This window comes from Ambystoma mexicanum, chromosome 2q (assembly GCF_040938575.1).
Source record: "Ambystoma mexicanum isolate Mex_15411 chromosome 2q, UKY_AmexF1_1, whole genome shotgun sequence".
Lineage (NCBI taxonomy): Eukaryota > Metazoa > Chordata > Amphibia > Caudata > Ambystomatidae > Ambystoma > Ambystoma mexicanum.
In genome coordinates this window covers 1,257,370,014-1,257,390,041 of record NC_090924.1, presented here as the reverse complement: position 1 = coordinate 1,257,390,041, position 20,028 = coordinate 1,257,370,014, and the positions used below count along the sequence as shown (strand labels likewise).

The 20,028-nt window shown below is 47.6% G+C and overlaps 1 protein-coding gene across 4 annotated transcripts in view; it reads left to right on the top strand.

The window, feature by feature from the left end:
* The window catches only part of NHSL2 (NHS like 2), a 1,544,548-nt gene that overhangs the window by 1,488,177 nt on the left and 36,343 nt on the right, over nt 1–20,028 (top strand). For all 4 annotated transcript variants that reach the window (XM_069648639.1, XM_069648640.1, XM_069648641.1 and 1 more), the window contains 2 exons: nt 4,738–4,874; nt 7,716–7,911. In XM_069648639.1, the coding sequence (XP_069504740.1) occupies nt 4,738–4,874; nt 7,716–7,911 (333 nt within the window). The remainder of the gene's footprint in view (nt 1–4,737; nt 4,875–7,715; nt 7,912–20,028) is intronic.

The window sequence follows — 20,028 nt, the reverse complement described above, 5'->3', positions numbered from 1 at the left end:
ATAAATACTTTTTAGAGCATCACTGAATCGATTAACTATTATTTTTTAATTAATATATAGATAGAATGGTATAATTCATTTAAAATCTCAGAAAGAGCAGAGTTATGTCAAAAAAGGATGGTCAGAAAAAATGTGCAGGGTTTGCCTTACCACTTAGTCATGTGGTCTTTAACATTGAAGGAAGCTCTATGCTACTTTATAGAATTTGGATATTTGTTCTACACCAGTGCAGGTGCTGAATCCGAGGCAAAACAGGGGGAAGTGGAACGCGCACATCTGACGGGGATCCTGCAACAGACCTGGAGGCAAAACAAATGACCACAAAAGAACCAATATTGGGACCAATCAAAATGGCAAGATCTGCATTGAAGGTCCTATCGAGAGGCAGCTGAATGTCCCTCAGGCTACTAGATGGAGCCTGCGTGTGGCTTAATGAGAAGACCAATGACCCGCGTCGTCTTATAGTAGCATCCTAAAGGTGAAGCCGGTCTGGTCATTGAACCACTTGATGCCCTTCCGGAAAGTGGAGACTCAGCACCGTCTGCTTGATGAAGTACTCTTGCGTCTGCCAAAATCAGAGTTGGGGAACTATGAACAACTTGATCAAGTACTACGCATAGTCACTGGGCGGAGCGACACTGAGACAAACACACTTGAATCCCCGCTCAAGGACATAACAGTAAGAGACTCCCTCATGCAAAGTCCAGACACCTTTTATAGTGAGACAAGAAGTGCACCCCGCCACTCCACAACTCACGTAAATGTTAAAGACTGGGAGAGGGCACTTGACTTCTTAATGGCCATGCGTGAGTGGAGCTTCAGTGTGTCAAGCAACACAGAAATGAGCCCATACCGGCACCTGAGCTACGTGCAGCTCAAAATATTCCTGAGCTTATGCTGGACGTTGTACAACATCTCCCCACTTGGCCTCTATAGTTCATGGTGTGGGCTCACACGTGTGCACTGATTGCCCAGCAATTGCTGATCTCTGGGGGAAAGGACACAACTAATAACTGGACCATTTGTGAATCCTCGTCTGCGTATCTTAAGTGACCTGTCTGGACCCAAACTGGAAAGAAACTGGAAAAATAATGGTTAAAAAGAGCTTTGACTGTGGCCAAACAATGAATTGCAAGATATTGGAAGTGTAAGGCGGGAGGATCAATACTGGCGAACGGATGAAAGAAAGGACTCAACGCGCATCTCTAGGAAGCGTGACATACCGCCTCAAAGGCACGTTCTGAGAGCTAAACAGAATATGGAGTTTGTACCTGGAAAAACCTGTATAAATGACCTTTCTTCCTGGTGGTGCTTGGGCGGGCGAAGGGCAGACACCTGTTTTTGTGGATGTTTAGCTAATAAGTATCCTGAAATGTGCTGCATACAGGTTTTGTGGAATTGTTTATGTTCCTTTAAGTCATATGGGAAGGGTGTGGGGATGATCCCACTGTAACATTTTAGAACTTGATCTTCCTATAAGTTTTGAAGGCGCTTTTGCTTGGGTCTTTATGGAACTATCCTAATGCGATGCTCCAAAGTAGACATGCCGCTGCTGCTTGCCAGGCAACCAGCTGTGCCATAAAATACATAATGTACTGATACCCAACCGAGATGCTATTGCTGAGTTGCTCAAAGTTGCTCTAGAAATATTGCCGGCAGGGTGGGTGCAGTGATCGTTGTCCCTTTAAGCGAACAGCAGTCCACACTTGCCCCAGGGGCAACTATAGAAGGACTCTGGAGTCCACTGTTGGAGGTGCTCAAGGCACCCACTTTACTCTAAATCCAGCCCTCATTGCCAGCATGATTACTGTGATGGGAGATGCATGGAGTGAAGTGCCCCGTGTCTTCTACAAAGTCAGAAAAAGATCCTGTAAATTGCACAGAGCTTTCCAGAATAAACAGGTGGATGGCCATGCACCCACCCCCAAAACACTGTCACCCCGGCAGCCCTTCACCCCAGCTTTGGCTCTAGCATCTTCCACTTGACTCAACTCTCTCTGTCTACTCACTAATCATCCTACAAAATCTTCCAACCCACACCCAAGGCAACTAACCCGATCTCATTCTCCTGTCTTCCACCCTGGTCTTCTCTGCTTCCACAACTGACCCCTCCCACTCTGACCGCTCTCTCATTCATTTCACCCTCTCTACTCCACTCTTCTAGCCATCTACACACAAGCGTATATTCAAACCTGACACTATAACACTACAAGCTGATTTGCCTCCACTTGCTCACTCCATTCAACTGCCTGCATAGAATTCAACCCTGCACTGTCTGCTGCCTTCAATAATCACTACCCTACCTCTTCTGTCGCACCTTCCTTTCCGTCTTATCAATCATGGATATGCCCCACCATCACCCTGTGGAATACAACAATGCGTTGCTGCTTACGGTGTTGGTGCAAAGTGTGATCCTCCACTCTCGCTTTCTACAAGGACAATCTACTGACGCTGACCACCGTGTTCGACACAGCCAAATGCTCTATTAAAATGTCCATTTACTCTACCTGCTCACACCCTCTTTAAGTATCCACGACCCACCAGGCCATGCTTTCCACTGCCAATAATGTCCTGTTTCCTGCCCTCTCTCCGCCAATGGGTTTGCCTCCTTCACCACTGAAATCACCAAAATATAGGGCACCTTGTTTACTCTTATTTCTCTCCCATCTCCTCATGCTCGCCATCTTCCCCACACTCTCCTCTCTATCTAGCTTCTCCCTCATCTCTTCCAACGAGTTTATACTTATCCTTCGCTCTGCCAACCCATCCCACACTTCACTGAACTTGCACCTGTCACCTCTGCTCATCACATTTACACATGTTTCATTCTATTACTCTCAACTGGTATCGTCCAAACCGGTTAAACAAAACAGCCATATTCATACTACTCCTAAATAAACCTAATGCTGACCCCAACAACCCATCATTCTACAAACCTGTCTCTCCTTTCCTACCACTCTAAAATCCTCAAGAGGGTTATTTTCAACTAGATTATCAACTAGCTCGAGTGACACCCACTTGCAGACCCCTTGCTATCTGGATTCGGGTCTAAACACTCCATCGAAACTATACACACCCACATTGCCAATTCTCTTACCAATGCAACCATTCTCACCTCTCCTCCATTCTTATTCTTCTGAACCAGAGGTCTACAGTCCTTGGCTCTCCAGATCTTTTGAACTACAACTCCCAATAGCCATAGGCTACGTAGTCAATGTTGATCGGTCATTGGTGTCATAGTCCAAAACATATGGTGAGCTAAAAGTTGCAGACCCCTTTATTAGATGTTTTTTTCAGCTGCCTTCGACACTGTGGATCATCCCTCCCTCCTTTAAACTGTTTCCCTCTTTGGCTGCAAAGACACCATACTCAACTGGGTGTCCTATCTTTGTGATTGCTCATTCTCCAACTTATGGTTCTTCAGCACCTCCTCCACAACACTCCTTTCAGTATGTCTCCCTCAAGGATCAGTCATGGGCCCACTCCTCTTCACCCTACATACCTCATCCCTTGTCAAACTAATTTTCTCCATTGGCTTCAACCATCACCTCCTCGCTAACAATAATCCTTCTTCTCCTTAACCTCTGCAATCTATGACAGCATAACCAACTGTCTAACTGAAATCTGCCACTGGAGGGCTCTACGCTGCCTCAAGCAAAACTCTTCAAAGAAGGAAGTCATCTTTCTCCCTGCCTCCAATGCCAACCCCACTCTCCCATCTCTTTTTCCTCCTGACCTCCTCAACCACTCACCTATGGTTTGCAACTTTGGGTTCTCTTTATCAGGGATCTGAAACTCTACCAGGGCGTCACAGCCATGCCTGTAACTTCTTAAACAATTCACAAATGACGTCCACATATCACAGACCACTCAACTATAAACCTTATCTTTATCCTTGTGCTCAGCACACTGGACTGCTGTATGAGCCTACTTCAAGGTCTACCTCTTTACTCTTTTGCTCCCCTCAACAAGTCCTCAACTTGCTGCATGCACCTTTTCAACTTAGCCAGATCCTCCACCACCTCCACCTAGTGTCACTGAACTTGATGACCATCCTTGCAGAAACATGCTCTCTTTAAATTCATGCCACTCATCTACAAATCCATCCATGGTCTTGGCCCCAATGACCTCACTCAACGCACTTCAGTGTACTCTCCCCCTGGCACCCTCGCTCCTCGACTCTTTGCAAAATGTCAGTCCCTGCCTCCATTTACCTCCTCTTGCTTGAGCTTCTTTTCCCTTCATGCCCCACTCCACGGATGCTCTCCCCCTGACATCAGAGCCCTCCTTTCAGTGGAACTCTTCAACACGGGGCTCAAACTCTACCTTCCAGCAATTGAAGGAGCACCCTAAACCTCTCCATTCTCCTACTCAAACTAACAGCCCATCCCATCTCTCCTGCATTCTGCTCTCAGACTACTCTACGTCCTTTGCAAATATGTAAACACTGGCGTTCAGGCTCTCAACGTAAACATTGTGTATGTCCCTCGAGTCCCTGTCCTTGGTTCATGTTCCTAGTCGTACCCCTTCACCATGTGGGATATAGGTCATTCAATCCAACAGTCCTCTTATGCAGAGGCACCTTATCCCGGGGCTGCCTCTGCTCACCCTCATTGCCTACTTTGTAAGTCATTTCTGTTCAAAAAGACCTCCTTCTCTTCAATTGGCATGAAATATAAATCCAATCGTGTTGTAAATCATAGCTTTTTGATTTTGTTGCATGCTCTTGTTTTTCAGACGAGTATGAGGAGCGGTACCCGGATGTCCAGCTCACTGGTCAGACATTCCGCTACTCTGAGCAGTCCCAGGCTGTGGATCTCACCCCTGCAAGCACGCCCAAGCACTCAGCCAAGCGCCTGGAGTTCATCTACCTGGCAAGTGTACTTACCTGCGATCCCGTGACGGCCTCGATGTCCGCAGCACATGGGGCAGAAGCCCATAGGATGTTAGGATCATTGCTATGCACCTTGACATCATTTATTTATGACATCATGTTTAAATGCCTCAATTGTGAGATGAACACATGTGTGTTTCTGTGAGTAACTATAGAATCCATAGTGGTTACTAACTGGTTATTACACACATCCACATTCCCATATCTATTGAGATTGTAAAGCTATTATTCATTTCTACATATTTCCTAAAAGCCGTTGAGTTTTTTATCTGGCATGTTAACTTCACCTCATTCCTGCCCCTTTCTGGGAAATTTAATTTTAATTGTTTTTTTATAACACGCTTAATACCCGAATTGGGTTTCGGATCCGGGATTCGAACATCTGTTGCTCTTCCAAGACCAGCACGTCGCCCCTGCGCTATCCTCCGTTCAAATCGACACTAGCCGTGGTACCCTTCTTGGGCAACCTACTTGTGAAAACAATACCTTGACCTGTCCCCGGAAAACAATACCACGACCTGTCCCCGGAAAACAACACCATGACCTGTCCCCAGAAAACAACACCATGACCTGTCCCCAGAAAACAACACCATGACCTGTCCCCTGCTCATGTCTGGTTTATTAGCTTGAAGCAGAAGAGGCCTATTTCTGTGCATGAGCACATTGCACATTGCACATTGCAGGGCACGTTGTCAGGTCCTGTGGGCAATGAGCTGGGTGTTTCCTTTTGTATTGCTGGCAGCTCTAAGTAGAGGTAAAGTCCCCTTTAGAGAAGGAGGTGAGGTTTCTCTACTCTGCAGGTCATACATTCTACCAGAGTTCCTTTGTCTAATTGCTCCGATTGAATGAGGGTGCTATTTACAGATATGCAAGGGCATGCTGAGGTACCAGTAGGCCTTGCTGATCCCATTGCAGAGAACATTCATGGAGCTTGAGGGAGCTATGCAGACAGCAATGCATATACTGTGCTCCGCCTGTGACCACATGTCTCAATGGCGGCCATGAGAATCTCAGTGGGTGTTATGCACAAGGTTGGCTGTGGTCCCATGACCTCAGAGGTGCAGATGGTAGATCTCTCCATTGATAATGAGATGTTCTCCTTGGCAAGCACAAACGTGAGGGTCACCCCAATGAAAGACCGCATCGCCTCCACCTCCAAGCCTCTGCAAGGTTCAGGGAGGTATTCAGGATGGAACGCTCATAGGTTTGGAAGCATCAACAGTTGCCATTTCAGAGATTAAAGGACCTGCAGAGACCAACGAAAAAGATGCCAATCTCTGTGGAGCAAAGAAAAGGGAAACTGACTGCTCACCTCCACTGGCCAGGGAACACCCCAGCTATGTGAGGAGGGAGGGAAACCTCTTTGTTCATAAGATCGCTCAAGCCTCTTGGGTTCAGACCATGCTCGTGCAGAAGGTCCAACTCCTTCTTCTGCCTACTGCTCTCCCTTCTCCAGCTTACTGCATCCACGCGTCTCGGAACTGACACTAGAACATGGGGCAGTTCCTCGGTCTGAATTCTTTGCTATGTGGTTTGGATGATGGTTATTCAATTCTTTGCTAAATTAATATATTTAAGTGCACAGTCAAAAACGAGGTAGTTAGCAAGACCATACACAGGCCAAACACTACACCATGAGCAACACATACTAAAACATAGAACCTATTAGGAGAGCATCACTGTCAGATAACTTTTTCTTTGTTGTTGGTGTGTCCCTCCCATTATGCAGTTACATTAAAATAGAGAGTTCAGTTATTTTCCCACGTTCTCAGAATGTCCACAAGTTTCAGCCCACATTTGTAACTGGGCCTTGCACAGGGCAAATAGAGCCCACACTTAGTTGTAGTTGTACAAGTAATTTGTAAACCAAAATGTTAAGTCTCGTGTCCTTGTTCTGGTGTGTAGCTCTTGTTTTCTTTCCAAGGAGGTGTACCGAAGCTTGTAAGTTTAGCAAACCTTTAGAAAGTTCTTATTGTATGTTGTATGTGTCGTTTATGTTTATATTACCAAATGGTCTGTACATCGAGAGCTTGAGAACTTAGTAAACAGATTTCAATCGTGAGGTTTGCAAAAGCAAATGTCAGTTTCCACAGCTTGGGTTCTGAGCATGCAAACATCGCTGCTGCAACTGATGTGCTTGACAATGTTATCAATCGCTTGCGTTGACAATGAGGATTTGGGGGTGCAGTGGAAGATAGATCTGCGGCTGTAGGACAGTGGTGGAAGCAGCGAACTTTGCTCTCTCTCCCTCCCTCCTTCACTGTGCAGGAGGAGGAGGAAGACCCCGAAGAAGTGAGCCGTGCTGTCTTGGGGGTTGGAAAAGTGATTGGAGCGGGTCAAATAACTACTGTGTCTGTACCAATGATGACTGGTTTGAAACACAGTCGGACATGTACTAATAGGCGTGTTAGCAAGAAGGAGTGGTCCACTGTGATGGACCTATCATATGAGGCATTACGACTGGACACGTAGTGAGTTTCGTTTCTCAGTCATGGCTGAATCAGTCTTTTGTAGTCACCTTGGTTCATGTTTTCTCAAGTGAACATCTCAAAAGGAGGAATTCCTTTGCTTACTAATATGCATGCACAGCTATCACATGTCACACTTAGGCACATCATGCAAAACATTACTCTTCTGTGTATTTTGCTGTTTTGTCATATATGTAAAACCCTGAGACCCAGGTACAACTATCTGTAGTTTCATTCACAAGCAGTCCTACATACAGACAGAGATGTTGAGTAATATCCTCACATGTGCACCAGCGGGAAACATGTCTCTTGCGTGGCTGACCATGTGCTTTGTGCTCCACCTTTGACTGCAGCCCGACACACGGAGAGTGAATGAGGATGAGACGACCACAGTGGGCGTGAGGCCTCGCGAGTCCTGCTTCAGCCTGCCCACCTCGCCAGACAAGCAGATCACCTGGGGCAAAGCCTTCCCCTTGCCAACTCTGGAAGAGAGGAGGTGGCACCAGTCCAACTCCATTCAGACCAACGTGGTCCCCATCAATGTCTCGGGTGAGAGCTCGACCTTTCTTGCATGTGTATTTCCGCCAACAAAACCAAGTAGGCTGAGGGATTCATCTTGCCTGATAAAATGGGAAATCTCTTATGCTTAGTATCCTGCATATATATATATATATATACATATATTGATTGATCATGTAGCGGGGTGTCAAGATGCCCCGTCACTTCTACCAGTCAAGGGAAGAATAACAAACCTTCGTGAAAGGTGGAGTTTCAGTTTAGTTATGAATCGCCTCCCATCCCTCCCCCCTGCTGTAAGGCTCGCATGGGAATATGTGCTTTAAGAGAAAGTGAGGAGGGACATCATGGCGTAAAGACGGGTATGGAATATATTCAATGTATTCCGCTAGATGCGAGAAGATCATCCACCCTGCTGATATCCTTTATTGATGGCAGTCAAATCTGCTTCCGTTGCATGGCTTCGAGGGGCAAGTATGAAGGAAAGATCATGACATTACATGTAAAAGCTATTTCAAAAATGTTCTGGAGAAGTGAATTAAGAAGTACCCCACCTCTCAGCTCTGCACCCTCTGCCCTTCTCGTGGCATCTCTTGTCTATGTCTTGTTTCCTCCCAGCATGCAATAGTGTAGTAGCTTATCAGATCTATCATTCCCTGCATATGGCATATAGCGCCCGGGTTATGGCATTTATAATTCCCCACCTATGACGTATAGCACCCACTATGGCATGTATTATTCTCTGTATATGGCATGTGGCACACCCATCCCCATATAGCATATATAATTCCTGGCCTGTAACATATAGCACCCACTATGCCATGCTGTAATCCCTGCCTATGAGAGGTAGCCCCCCTGTATGGCATGTGTCATTCCCCATTTATGAAATATAGTACCCTCTATGGCACTTCCCATTCCTTGCCTATGACAAATAGCACACACTATAGCGTGTGTATTCCCTGCCTATGACCTATAACACACACTACGGCATGCAGCATTCCCTGCCGTGAATATAGTGTCCATTATGTAACGGATCATAATAAATAAATAACATAAATTAATTAATTATATGACTGTTGCATGCTGCACTCCTTTCCACAAGTAGTATTCCCTGTCCATGGCATGGATCACCCTCGTATGATATGTAGCGTTCCCTCTTTATGCCACGTGGCATTCCCTATCAAATGTATCATTCCTGGGTGTGACATGTAGCTTCGACTGCATTTGACAAATAGCATCCCCTATGGCATGTAGCATGTATTCGTTGTGCCATGTAGCAACCCCCAAAGAGCAGGTATAATGTCCTGCTCTTGAAATGTATCTATCTTTCATAGATATCCAGGGTCCCGCCCCCCACTGGCGTGTGCGGTTACCTGTCTATGTTTGATGTGTAATGTCACTTGGAACATGTATAATGTCTTGCTTATGATGAGTATCCTATCTTACCCATAACACGTGACGTGGAACATTCTCTGCCCATGACACATAGCATCACAATCTATGATAGCTCACACTCCCTATTCATGACAGGTCCCATCTCTAACATGTGGCATTCTCGGCTAGAGTGGGCCCGTTTCATACATTACCACACCAGCTTTAACCAATTGTACTAAGGAAAGTGCTTTTAAATGCTGTATTTGCAACACATTTGACCAAAAATACACTCTTGGGTTTTCCTCAAACAGTATCGTCTGAATAGTAACAAGTCGTTGTATGTGATTGTTGTACACTTTTTCATTGGTCGCTTGACCGATTTTATGTGCCAATCGACCGTGCATGTGTGAACCTCTGTCTACGATATGTAGAATTTACTGTGTATGACATCACAAAAAGTGAGGCTAATGTCAAAACAAACAGTCATATCAAGAAACGTTTCTAGGATGAAAGCACTTCCGGGTCTTTTCTTTCATTATTCAATGCTTGGGCAGAAGGAACTCCACTCTCCCTCGCTATGAAGGGCACTTCTACCCTGTATCTGGACCACAGAGGTCCGGGTGCTGGACAGAACTGCTGCGTCCCCGCTGGGCCTGCTTTTCTAATCATTCAATGCTTGGGCAGAAGGAACTCCACTCTACCTCGCTATGAAGGGCACTTCTACCCTGTATCTGGACCACAGAGGTCCGGGTGCTGGACAGAACTGCTGCGTCCCCGCTGGGCCTGCTTTTCTTTCATTATTCAATGCTTGGGCAGAAGGAACTCCACTCTCCCTCGCTATGAAGGGCACTTCTACCCTGTATCTGGACCACAGAGGTCCGGGTGCTGGACAGAACTGCTGCGTCCCCGCTGGGCCTGCTTTTCTAATCATTCAATGCTTGGGCAGAAGGAACTCCACTCTACCTCGCTATGAAGGGCACTTCTACCCTGTATCTGGACCACAGAGGTCCGGGTGCTGGACAGAACTGCTGCTTCCCCGCTGGGCCTGCTTTTCTAATCATTCAATGCTTGGGCAGAAGGAACTCCACTGTACCTCGCTATGAAGGGCACTTCTACCCTGTATCTGGAACACAGAGGTCCGGGTGCTGGACAGAACTGCTGCGTCCCCGCTGGGCCTGCTTTTCTAATCATTCAATGCTTGGGCAGAAGGAACTCCACTCTACCTCGCTATGAAGGGCACTTCTACCCTGTATCTGGACCACAGAGGTCCGGGTGCTGGACAGAACTGCTGCGTCCCCGCTGGGCCTGCTTTTCTAATCATTCAATGCTTGGGCAGAAGGAACTCCACTCTACCTCGCTATGAAGGGCACTTCTACCCTGTATCTGGACCACAGAGGTCCGGGTGCTGGACAGAACTGCTGCGTCCCCGCTGGGCCTGCTTTTCTAATCATTCAATGCTTGGGCAGAAGGAACTCCACTCTACCTCGCTATGAAGGGCACTTCTACCCTGTATCTGGACCACAGAGGTCCGGGTGCTGGACAGAACTGCTGCGTCCCCGCTGGGCCTGCTTTTCTAATCATTCAATGCTTGGGCAGAAGGAACTCCACTCTACCTCGCTATGAAGGGCACTTCTACCCTGTATCTGGACCACAGAGGTCCGGGGGCTGGACAGAACTGCTGCGTCCCTGCTGGGCCTGCTTTTCTAATCATTCAATGCTTGGGCAGAAGGAACTCCACTCTACCTCGCTATGAAGGACACTTCTACCCTGTATCTGACCACAGAGTTCCGGGTGCTGGACAGAACTGCTGCGTCCCTGCTGGGCCTGCTTTCCTAAGCGTAGTCTGAAGAGGCGGCGGCCATTTCTGACAATGCAGAACCTGCAGCCCCTAGTCTAAGAGTTATTTAGGTTCTTGTAGAGTAAGATTTTAGGCTTTTACATCATCTAGCAACTCTAACATCACATCGAGTTCATACTAAGCGGCACGCCACTGAACGCCCCCATTCGTATGTGCTGTGCTCCATCTCATGGGTCTCACTGGGCTTGCCTTCTCTCAGATCACGCGCCAGCTCATGTGGTCACCTTGGTCCATGCTCATTGCTGCATCACCTCCGTTCTCATCGAAGTTTCACTTACATCTCACGCCACTTGCGCATGTTCCTATGGCTATCTTGGGATTCTTTCTCGGCTGATTTGTGTCTCTCATGAAGGTGTGGGTGTGGTTGTTTGGTTTCTTTGTTTAACCCAAAGCGGTAGACGCATGACACCTTGGTTGGCACCTAAGTCATTACTCTGGATGTGTCCTGATATAGCATTGGCATAAAATGGTAGTCAACATAGCAGATGACTGTGATACAAGTCGCACTCTAACCTTTCAACTTCCCCAGAAAAAAAGCTCAGGGGCAGCACATGATCTACTTAGAGGTCCATCATTCAGGTTAGATTGTCCTAGTAATGCCTCAGAAAAATCCCCAAATCTCCATATATGTTTGAAATCTTATGGTTCTGTGACAGGATGGGGCTGCAACATTTCATGAAATGTTTAGGAATTCGTTCTTGACCCAATTCATTTTTGTACATGTATTACCTGCTGCTAGTAATGTTACTTTCCCTAAAAGACTTCAACACGATATGATATGATAGGTTATTTATAACGCGCTTAATACCCAGAGGTTTCCAAGTGCAGACCCGGGGATCGAACCTGGGTCGCTCTGTGACATCTTGCTTCCAAGGCGAGCACGTTGCTGCTGAGCTATCCCCCCGGGACAAAAAAAAACCTCAGAGAAGAAATGGCTGAGCCAGGCACTCACACACTTGCCAGAGCTCTGGGAAATGATGTTCTCTGTAACTTTTAGTTAGTTTGTAAAAAGTAGTCAAAATCCTTAAATTCCAAAATTATTCACAAAATGGAACATGGCGGAGAAAATGAAGGCTCCCATTGAAGATTCAGAGGTAAAAAATAAACCATGAAAAACAGTCCCAACGAAAACCAACTGCAGCAACTACAATAAATGTCCCCAAGACAGCCTTAAAGAAACGTGCTAGACTGTGTCTCCACCTTGATACAGCCCACAGCGCACGATAATAATAATATTTGCTATTTTATGTAGTGCTTGGTACCAGGACTTAATAATTACCTTTATTATTACCCACATTTGTGGTACTCAATTTATGACCTTGGAGGGATGATGCATGAGTCTACACAGATGAGTTTTGAACCCTTTTCCAAGCATCAGCTCCTCCTCATCATCGGACACACACCCACATGATATGTGTGGAGCTATGCTATCCAATGCCCTCACGTGCACCAATTCCCAAAGGTAAATTATCCCACAGTTCATATTCCCTGCCTGGGAAATGGTATGTGGGGGACCTGTCACGCTGATCACTAGCCATATAGTTTCCATAGCCTTCATGTGGAATGTCTTGTAGTTCTAGCCCTGTGCAGATGGTGACCCCCAATGAGTTATATATTAAGAACTGTTCTGCTATATAGTACCAGTACCCTTTGTTTTCACAAACCGCATCGTGCATTTTTCATGAGCCATCAAGTGTATGTGTCACCCCTTGCTAGATGGGAAATCGCAGGTGTCACCATGTAGATGCAATGATCATGTTATTCATTGGCAGTTCTGAGGCAAAGTGACATCCCCATCATCATCACAAAGATCAAACAGCACCAGAAATGACTCTTAAGACCAAATCTCACGGACACGTTTTCCAGACCATTCTTAAGCACTGACCAAATAAGGGCCACACCCCCCAGAATCTCACTCTCAGACAGAGAGAAAAGATGGAGCGGATCCAGGAAACGGAACTACAGACCCACGTGAAGAAAGAGTATGGAGATATCCTTACCGACCCAGAGAAGTGCTTTCCCTAGTGTGAAGGGACCTTTCACGGGAAACCCTTACGGCTCTCCAATTCAACCCCCAGGGTGACAGGGAGAAGAGCAACTCTGCTCTCTGCTGCAACCAGGCACACATTAGAGGACTACTCTTCTTCCTGACACTGCAAGGGGAACTCACAAAAGGGGAAACTGATGTTTTCCATAGAGCTGCAACCCCTTGTAGAAAGAGAGTCTCCTGCAGACAACACCCCCTTGGAAACCGATGGCCAGGAAGCCCACAGAACACAGGAGAAAGTCTAACAAAAGGACTTGATAACAGGGACACCAACCGGATGAGTATAAAGGACAGCCAGACCAGACTCCAAGAAGAGCAGGTCTTGAAGCAAGAGGGGGAGAGACAAGAAAGCAGTCCTATCCCGGCAGCCAGCAGCTCGACACACTAACGAAATCCAAAACAGTACTCGCCAATTAAAGACGTCTCACCCAGGCTCAGGACCAACACGCATCTCTACCACTGAGCATGCTCAGACCTGCCACTCGGGGAGAAACTAGTTACTATAACCACTGTATAAAGGCCTGCTTCCTGGACAGCAGGACAAGGGGGGGTTGCACAGCAGAGTTGGTGAGTTGTAATTTCAAAGAGCCGGAGAAGCTTTGGATAAGGAGGCAAGAATTGTGGAGTGCAGGAGATGGCCATCAGATGAGAGCCGTGGAGGGAGACTGCAGTGGACGAGGAAGAAAAAGAGGAAACCCAGAGAGTAAAAGAGGACGGAGAGCAAGAAAACCCAGAGAGTGGAGGCAGGCAGGCGAAGAGAAAGAGAAAGCACAGAAAGTGGGAGGAGGTGGGTAGAAAGAGAGTGGGTACAGGTAGAGCCGAAGAAACAAGTGAGTCAAAGGAGGCAGAGGAAGAGATCAAACCTGGAGAGTGAAAGGAGGTGGAGAGAAAGAGAAAGCACAGAAAGTGGGAGGAGGTGGGTAGAAAGAGAGTGGGCACAGGTAGAGTCGAAGAAACAAGTGAGTCGAAGGAGGCAGAGGAAGAGATCAAACCTGGAGGAGGTGGAGAGAAAGTGGAAGAGGGTGGGTAGAAAGAGAGTGGGTACAGGTAGAGTCGAAGAAACAAGTGAGTCGAAGGAGGCAGAGGAAGAGATCAAACCCAGAGAGTGGAGGCAGGCAGGCGAAGAGAAAGAGAAAGCACAGAAAGTGGGAGGAGGTGGGTAGAAAGAGAGTGGGCACAGGTAGAGTCGAAGAAACAAGTGAGTCGAAGGAGGCAGAGGAAGAGATCAAACCTGGAGGAGGTGGAGAGAAAGTGGAAGAGGGTGGGTAGAAAGAGAGTGGGTACAGGTAGAGTCGAAGAAACAAGTGAGTCGAAGGAGGCAGAGGAAGAGATCAAACCCAGAGAGTGGAGGCAGGCAGGCGAAGAGAAAGAGAAAGCACAGAAAGTGGGAGGAGGTGGGTAGAAAGAGAGTGGGTACAGGTAGAGTCGAAGAAACAAGTGAGTCGAAGGAGGCAGAGGAAGAGATCAAACCCAGAGAGTGGAGGCAGGCAGGCGAAGAGAAAGAGAAAGCACAGAAAGTGGGAGGAGGTGGGTAGAAAGAGAGTGGGCACAGGTACAGTCGAAGAAACAAGTGAGTCGAAGGAGGCAGAGGAAGAGATCAAACCCAGAGAGTGGAGGCAGGCAGGCGAAGAGAAAGAGAAAGCACAGAAAGTAGGAGGAGGTGGGTAGAAAGAGAGTGGGTACAGGTAGAGTCGAAGAAACAAGTGAGTCGAAGGAGGCAGAGGAAGAGATCAAACCCAGAGAGTGGAGGCAGGCAGACGAAGAGAAAGAGAAAGCACAGAAAGTGGGAGGAGGTGGGTAGAAAGAGAGTGGGCACAGGTAGAGTCGAAGAAACAAGTGAGTCGAAGGAGGCAGAGGAAGAGATCAAACCCAGAGAGTGGAGGCAGGTAGGCGAAGAGAAAGAGAAAGCACAGAAAGTGGGAGGAGGTGGGTAGAAAGAGAGTGGGTACAGGTAGAGTCGAAGAAACAAGTGAGTCGAAGGAGGCAGAGGAAGAGATCAAACCCAGAGAGTGGAGGCAGGCAGGCGAAGAGAAAGAGAAAGCACAGAAAGTGGGAGGAGGTGGGTAGAAAGAGAGTGGGTACAGGTAGAGTCGAAGAAACAAGTGAGTCGAAGGAGGCAGAGGAAGAGATCAAACCCAGAGAGTGGAGGCAGGCAGGCGAAGAGAAAGAGAAAGCACAGAAAGTGGGAGGAGGTGGGTAGAAAGAGAGTGGGTACAGGTAGAGTCGAAGAAACAAGTGAGTCGAAGGAGGCAGAGGAAGAGATCAAACCTGGAGAGTGAAAGGAGGTGGAGAGAAAGTGGAAGAGGGTGGGTAGAAAGAGAGTGGGTACAGGTAGAGTCGAAGAAACAAGTGAGTCGAAGGAGGCAGAGGAAGAGATCAAACCCAGAGAGTGGAGGCAGGCAGGCGAAGAGAAAGAGAAAGCACAGAAAGTGGGAGGAGGTGGGTAGAAAGAGAGTGGGTACAGGTAGAGTCGAAGAAACAAGTGAGTCGAAGGAGGCAGAGGAAGAGATCAAACCTGGAGAGTGAAAGGAGGTGGAGAGAAAGTGGAAGAGGGTGGGTAGAAAGAGAGTGGGTACAGGTAGAGTCGAAGAAACAAGTGAGTCGAAGGAGGCAGAGGAAGAGATCAAACCCAGAGAGTGGAGGCAGGCAGGGGAAGAGAAAGAGAAAGCACAGAAAGTGGGAGGAGGTGGGTAGAAAGAGAGTGGGTACAGGTAGAGTCGAAGAAACAAGTGAGTCGAAGGAGGCAGAGGAAGAGATCAAACCTGGAGGAGGTGGAGAGAAAGTGGAAGAGGGTGGGTAGAAAGAGAGTGGGTACAGGTAGAGTCGAAGAAACAAGTGAGTCGAAGGAGGCAGAGGAAGAGATCAAACCCAGAGAGTGGAGGCAGGCAGGCGAAGAGAAAGAGAAAGCACAGAAAGTGGGAGGAGGTGGGTAGAAAGAGAGTGGGTACAGGTAGAGTCGAAGAAACAAGTGAGTCGAAGGAGGCAGAGGAAGAGATCAAACCTGGAGAGTGAAAGGAGGTGGAGAGAAAGTGGAAGAGGGTGGGTAGAAAGAGAGTGGGTACAGGTAGAGTCGAAGAAACAAGTGAGTCGAAGGAGGCAGAGGAAGAGATCAAACCCAGAGAGTGGAGGCAGGCAGGCGAAGAGAAAGAGAAAGCACAGAAAGTGGGAGGAGGTGGGTAGAAAGAGAGTGGGTACAGGTAGAGTCGAAGAAACAAGTGAGTCGAAGGAGGCAGAGGAAGAGATCAAACCTGGAGAGTGAAAGGAGGTGGAGAGAAAGTGGAAGAGGGTGGGTAGAAAGAGAGTGGGTACAGGTAGAGTCGAAGAAACAAGTGAGTCGAAGGAGGCAGAGGAAGAGATCAAACCCAGAGAGTGGAGGCAGGCAGGCGAAGAGAAAGAGAAAGCACAGAAAGTGGGAGGAGGTGGGTAGAAAGAGAGTGGGTACAGGTAGAGTCGAAGAAACAAGTGAGTCGAAGGAGGCAGAGGAAGAGATCAAACCTGGAGAGTGAAAGGAGGTGGAGAGAAAGTGGAAGAGGGTGGGTAGAAAGAGAGTGGGTACAGGTAGAGTCGAAGAAACAAGTGAGTCGAAGGAGGCAGAGGAAGAGATCAAACCCAGAGAGTGGAGGCAGGCAGGCGAAGAGAAAGAGAAAGCACAGAAAGTGGGAGGAGGTGGGTAGAAAGAGAGTGGGTACAGGTAGAGTCGAAGAAACAAGTGAGTCGAAGGAGGCAGAGGAAGAGATCAAACCCAGAGAGTGGAGGCAGGCAGGTGAAGAGAAAGAGAAAGCACAGAAAGTGGGAGGAGGTGGGTAGAAAGAGAGTGGGTACAGGTAGAGTCGAAGAAACAAGTGAGTCGAAGGAGGCAGAGGAAGAGATCAAACCTGGAGAGTGAAAGGAGGTGGAGAGAAAGTGGAAGAGGGTGGGTAGAAAGAGAGTGGGTACAGGTAGAGTCGAAGAAACAAGTGAGTCGAAGGAGGCAGAGGAAGAGATCAAACCCAGAGAGTGGAGGCAGGCAGGCGAAGAGAAAGAGAAAGCACAGAAAGTGGGAGGAGGTGGGTAGAAAGAGAGTGGGTACAGGTAGAGTCGAAGAAACAAGTGAGTCGAAGGAGGCATAGGAAGAGATCAAACCTGGAGAGTGACAGGAGGTGGAGAGAAAGTGGAAGAGGGTGGGTAGAAAGAGAGAACCTGGAGAGTGGGTACAGGTGGAGTGAATGAAAAAGTGATTGGAAGGAGGTGCATGTTGGGGAGAATTCTCTGTTAAGGCTAATTTCCCAAACCTAGTGAATCCCCCAGCAGCTTTGCTGGATTTGTGGGGTTTATTTTTCTCTCACTCTTAGACATGATTTGAGATATCCTTTGACTTTGTAAAGTGTTTTATGGGCTATGGGGTCCTTTACTCCATAGGGTTTCATGTGGTTTTTGGTAAGTGTATTACACAGCACCCTCAGTGCAGTAACACAGGGGTGTCATAGTGACCCCCAAACATAGACTCCATACCCTGGCACTGACTACTGTCTCCCAGGGCCTGTAAAGTCACCATTGACTTTACTAGTCTTAAATTGGGAACAGAACCAGTACAAACCATCATATTGTGGAAGTACTGGTAGGGGTAATTAGATTGCCCCTGGGTCTGTTTTTCGAGGGGGCACTGTGCAGTCCCCCCTTGTCGAGTTTGTGGCTGGTGGCAGTGGTTACCACGCGAAATATTCCACCGGAATATTTCCTATGGGAATTTCCCATTCATTTTAAACGCAGCACTTTTTGGTGCAATGTTAAAGATACCCCCGGGTTATTTATTTAATATTTATTCCCCGGTTGGGTCTTTTTGCCAGGACTCGGTTTTAAAATGGCGTTTGTGTTCGCCTCTGTAACTCCAACCCAAGTCGAGCCCTTTGTTCCCCTTTTTGGCGGGCTTCTCCACAGAAGCCTCCAAACGTGGTGCCACTCTGTCTGGGTCTACAGGATGTGTGGGAGGGGGGTTTACGCACCCTGGACTGAGTTGCCTCTGCAACTCAAGTCGCACTCTTGTGTGATTGGCCCAGTGGTGAGCCGCCCGGCTCACCATTTAGCATGTTTGAGTGACAGCTAGGACTGATGAATGGGGGTTTTCTGCATATAAGCAGGGCTTTGGGGACTGGAACTTCAGAAGTCGCCACAGGACCAAAGAATCCAAAGAGGGAGAAGGTGAGCCGACCTGCAACGACGACACCACCGGCGGAGCCCTACTGAACCGTCTCACCACTTCCCAACGACAGAGAAGATCTTCATCCCGGAGAGTCTTCTTCCTCTTAACTGGTGGGATAACCAGTTTGCCCTCTTTTCGCCTTCCTGGATCGTCTCATGGTCGAATCACCCGTGCCAAGCACCCCGGCGGCCGGATAGCCACGCTTCACCAATACCGCGAATAAAAGGGTAGTACCTTTTAACCGGGAAACTCCGCGGCTGGTTTCTTCCCTGGCAGTGCAACGACCTCCCGCTTTCCTCCACGTCGAGATCTCCTCTTCCCCTGGAGGAAGCACCAACTTGCACCCGCTGCCAGGAACAACTGCCCCCGCTGGAGCTTTCTCACCATTTCAGGTTCTGAGTCCCGCCTGGTCTCCCTTGCAACAGACTGTTCAAGGTGTCCCGTAAATCCTTGACTTTCTATCCTGGGGTGACTTGGGACCTGCTAAGTAACTTTTTCTGAATTGATCCAACCCTTTTTGAACTCTTTGCAAAGACTCTTGAAAAGTACTATTCACCTGTGTGATCTTGGACACATTCCGCCTTGCTCTCTCCAAGAGTGGGCCTGGCCTATGACTTTCTTGCTCCTCAGTGGACTCTGCCTTTTCTGACTTGCTCTGGTTCTCTTAAAGTGTTGGTATTGGGCATGTTCCTAATTCTGCCTTTTTCCCTCCCTTTTTAATTAACTTATTGGAGTGCCATCTTAGGTTAAGCGCTCACCTCTGTCTGAAAATAAGTGGTGTTTTAACTAAGACTTGTTCAGTAAGTGATCAGGGATGTATATATATTAATAGTGACTGTGTTTGAACTTGCTTGCCATATTAGTGTTAGTGTATTTTACAAAGTGTGTTTTTAAATAAATAATTATATACTTTTAATACCCAAGCTCTGGTCAGTGTTTGCTTGTGCTACTCTATTTTGGTACCTATCTTGTATACTCTATATACTGACTAACTCTTCTTGAGAGAAGTCTGGCTGCTCAGCCACAGCTACCAGGTAAATCTGGGTGGTACAGACTTGGGTTTACTGCCAACACCTGTAGTCTTAAGCCTTTTGCAGTGGTCCCTAAGGGAACTGCACAGGTTTCTGCCTAACAGTGCAGAAAAAGAGAAAACCTGGAGAGTGAAGGGAGGTGGAGAGAAAGAGAAAGCAGAAGGAGAAAGGTAGGTGCTCTGGCCCAAGAGAAAGTGGGGAGAAAAATGGCTGACCCTCTGGCTAAGGAAAAGGTAGAGAGAGAAAAAACTCAAACCCTGGTTAATGAAAATGCACAGAAAGTAAAAAGCAGCCAAAAACAAGGTGGGGGAAGAAGAGGCTGAGGCCCTGACCAAGGGAAAGGCAGAGAAAAAAAGCAGAGGTGACTAGGATGTGTGGCCTCGGCACTACCCTATAGAGAAGGCAAACCATGGGACTGTCCGGGCACTAGCACCAAGAGAAGGCAAGCTAGAAGAGTGACCAAGACACTTACCTCAGCACTAACACCAAGAGAAGGCAAGCTAGAAGAGCGACCAAGACACTTACCTCAGCACTAACACCAAGAGAAGGCAAGCTAGAAGAGCGACCAAGACACTTACCTCAGCACTAACACCAAGAGAAGGCAAGCTACAAGAGCGACCAAGACACTTACCTCAGCACTGACACCAAGAGAAGGCAAGCT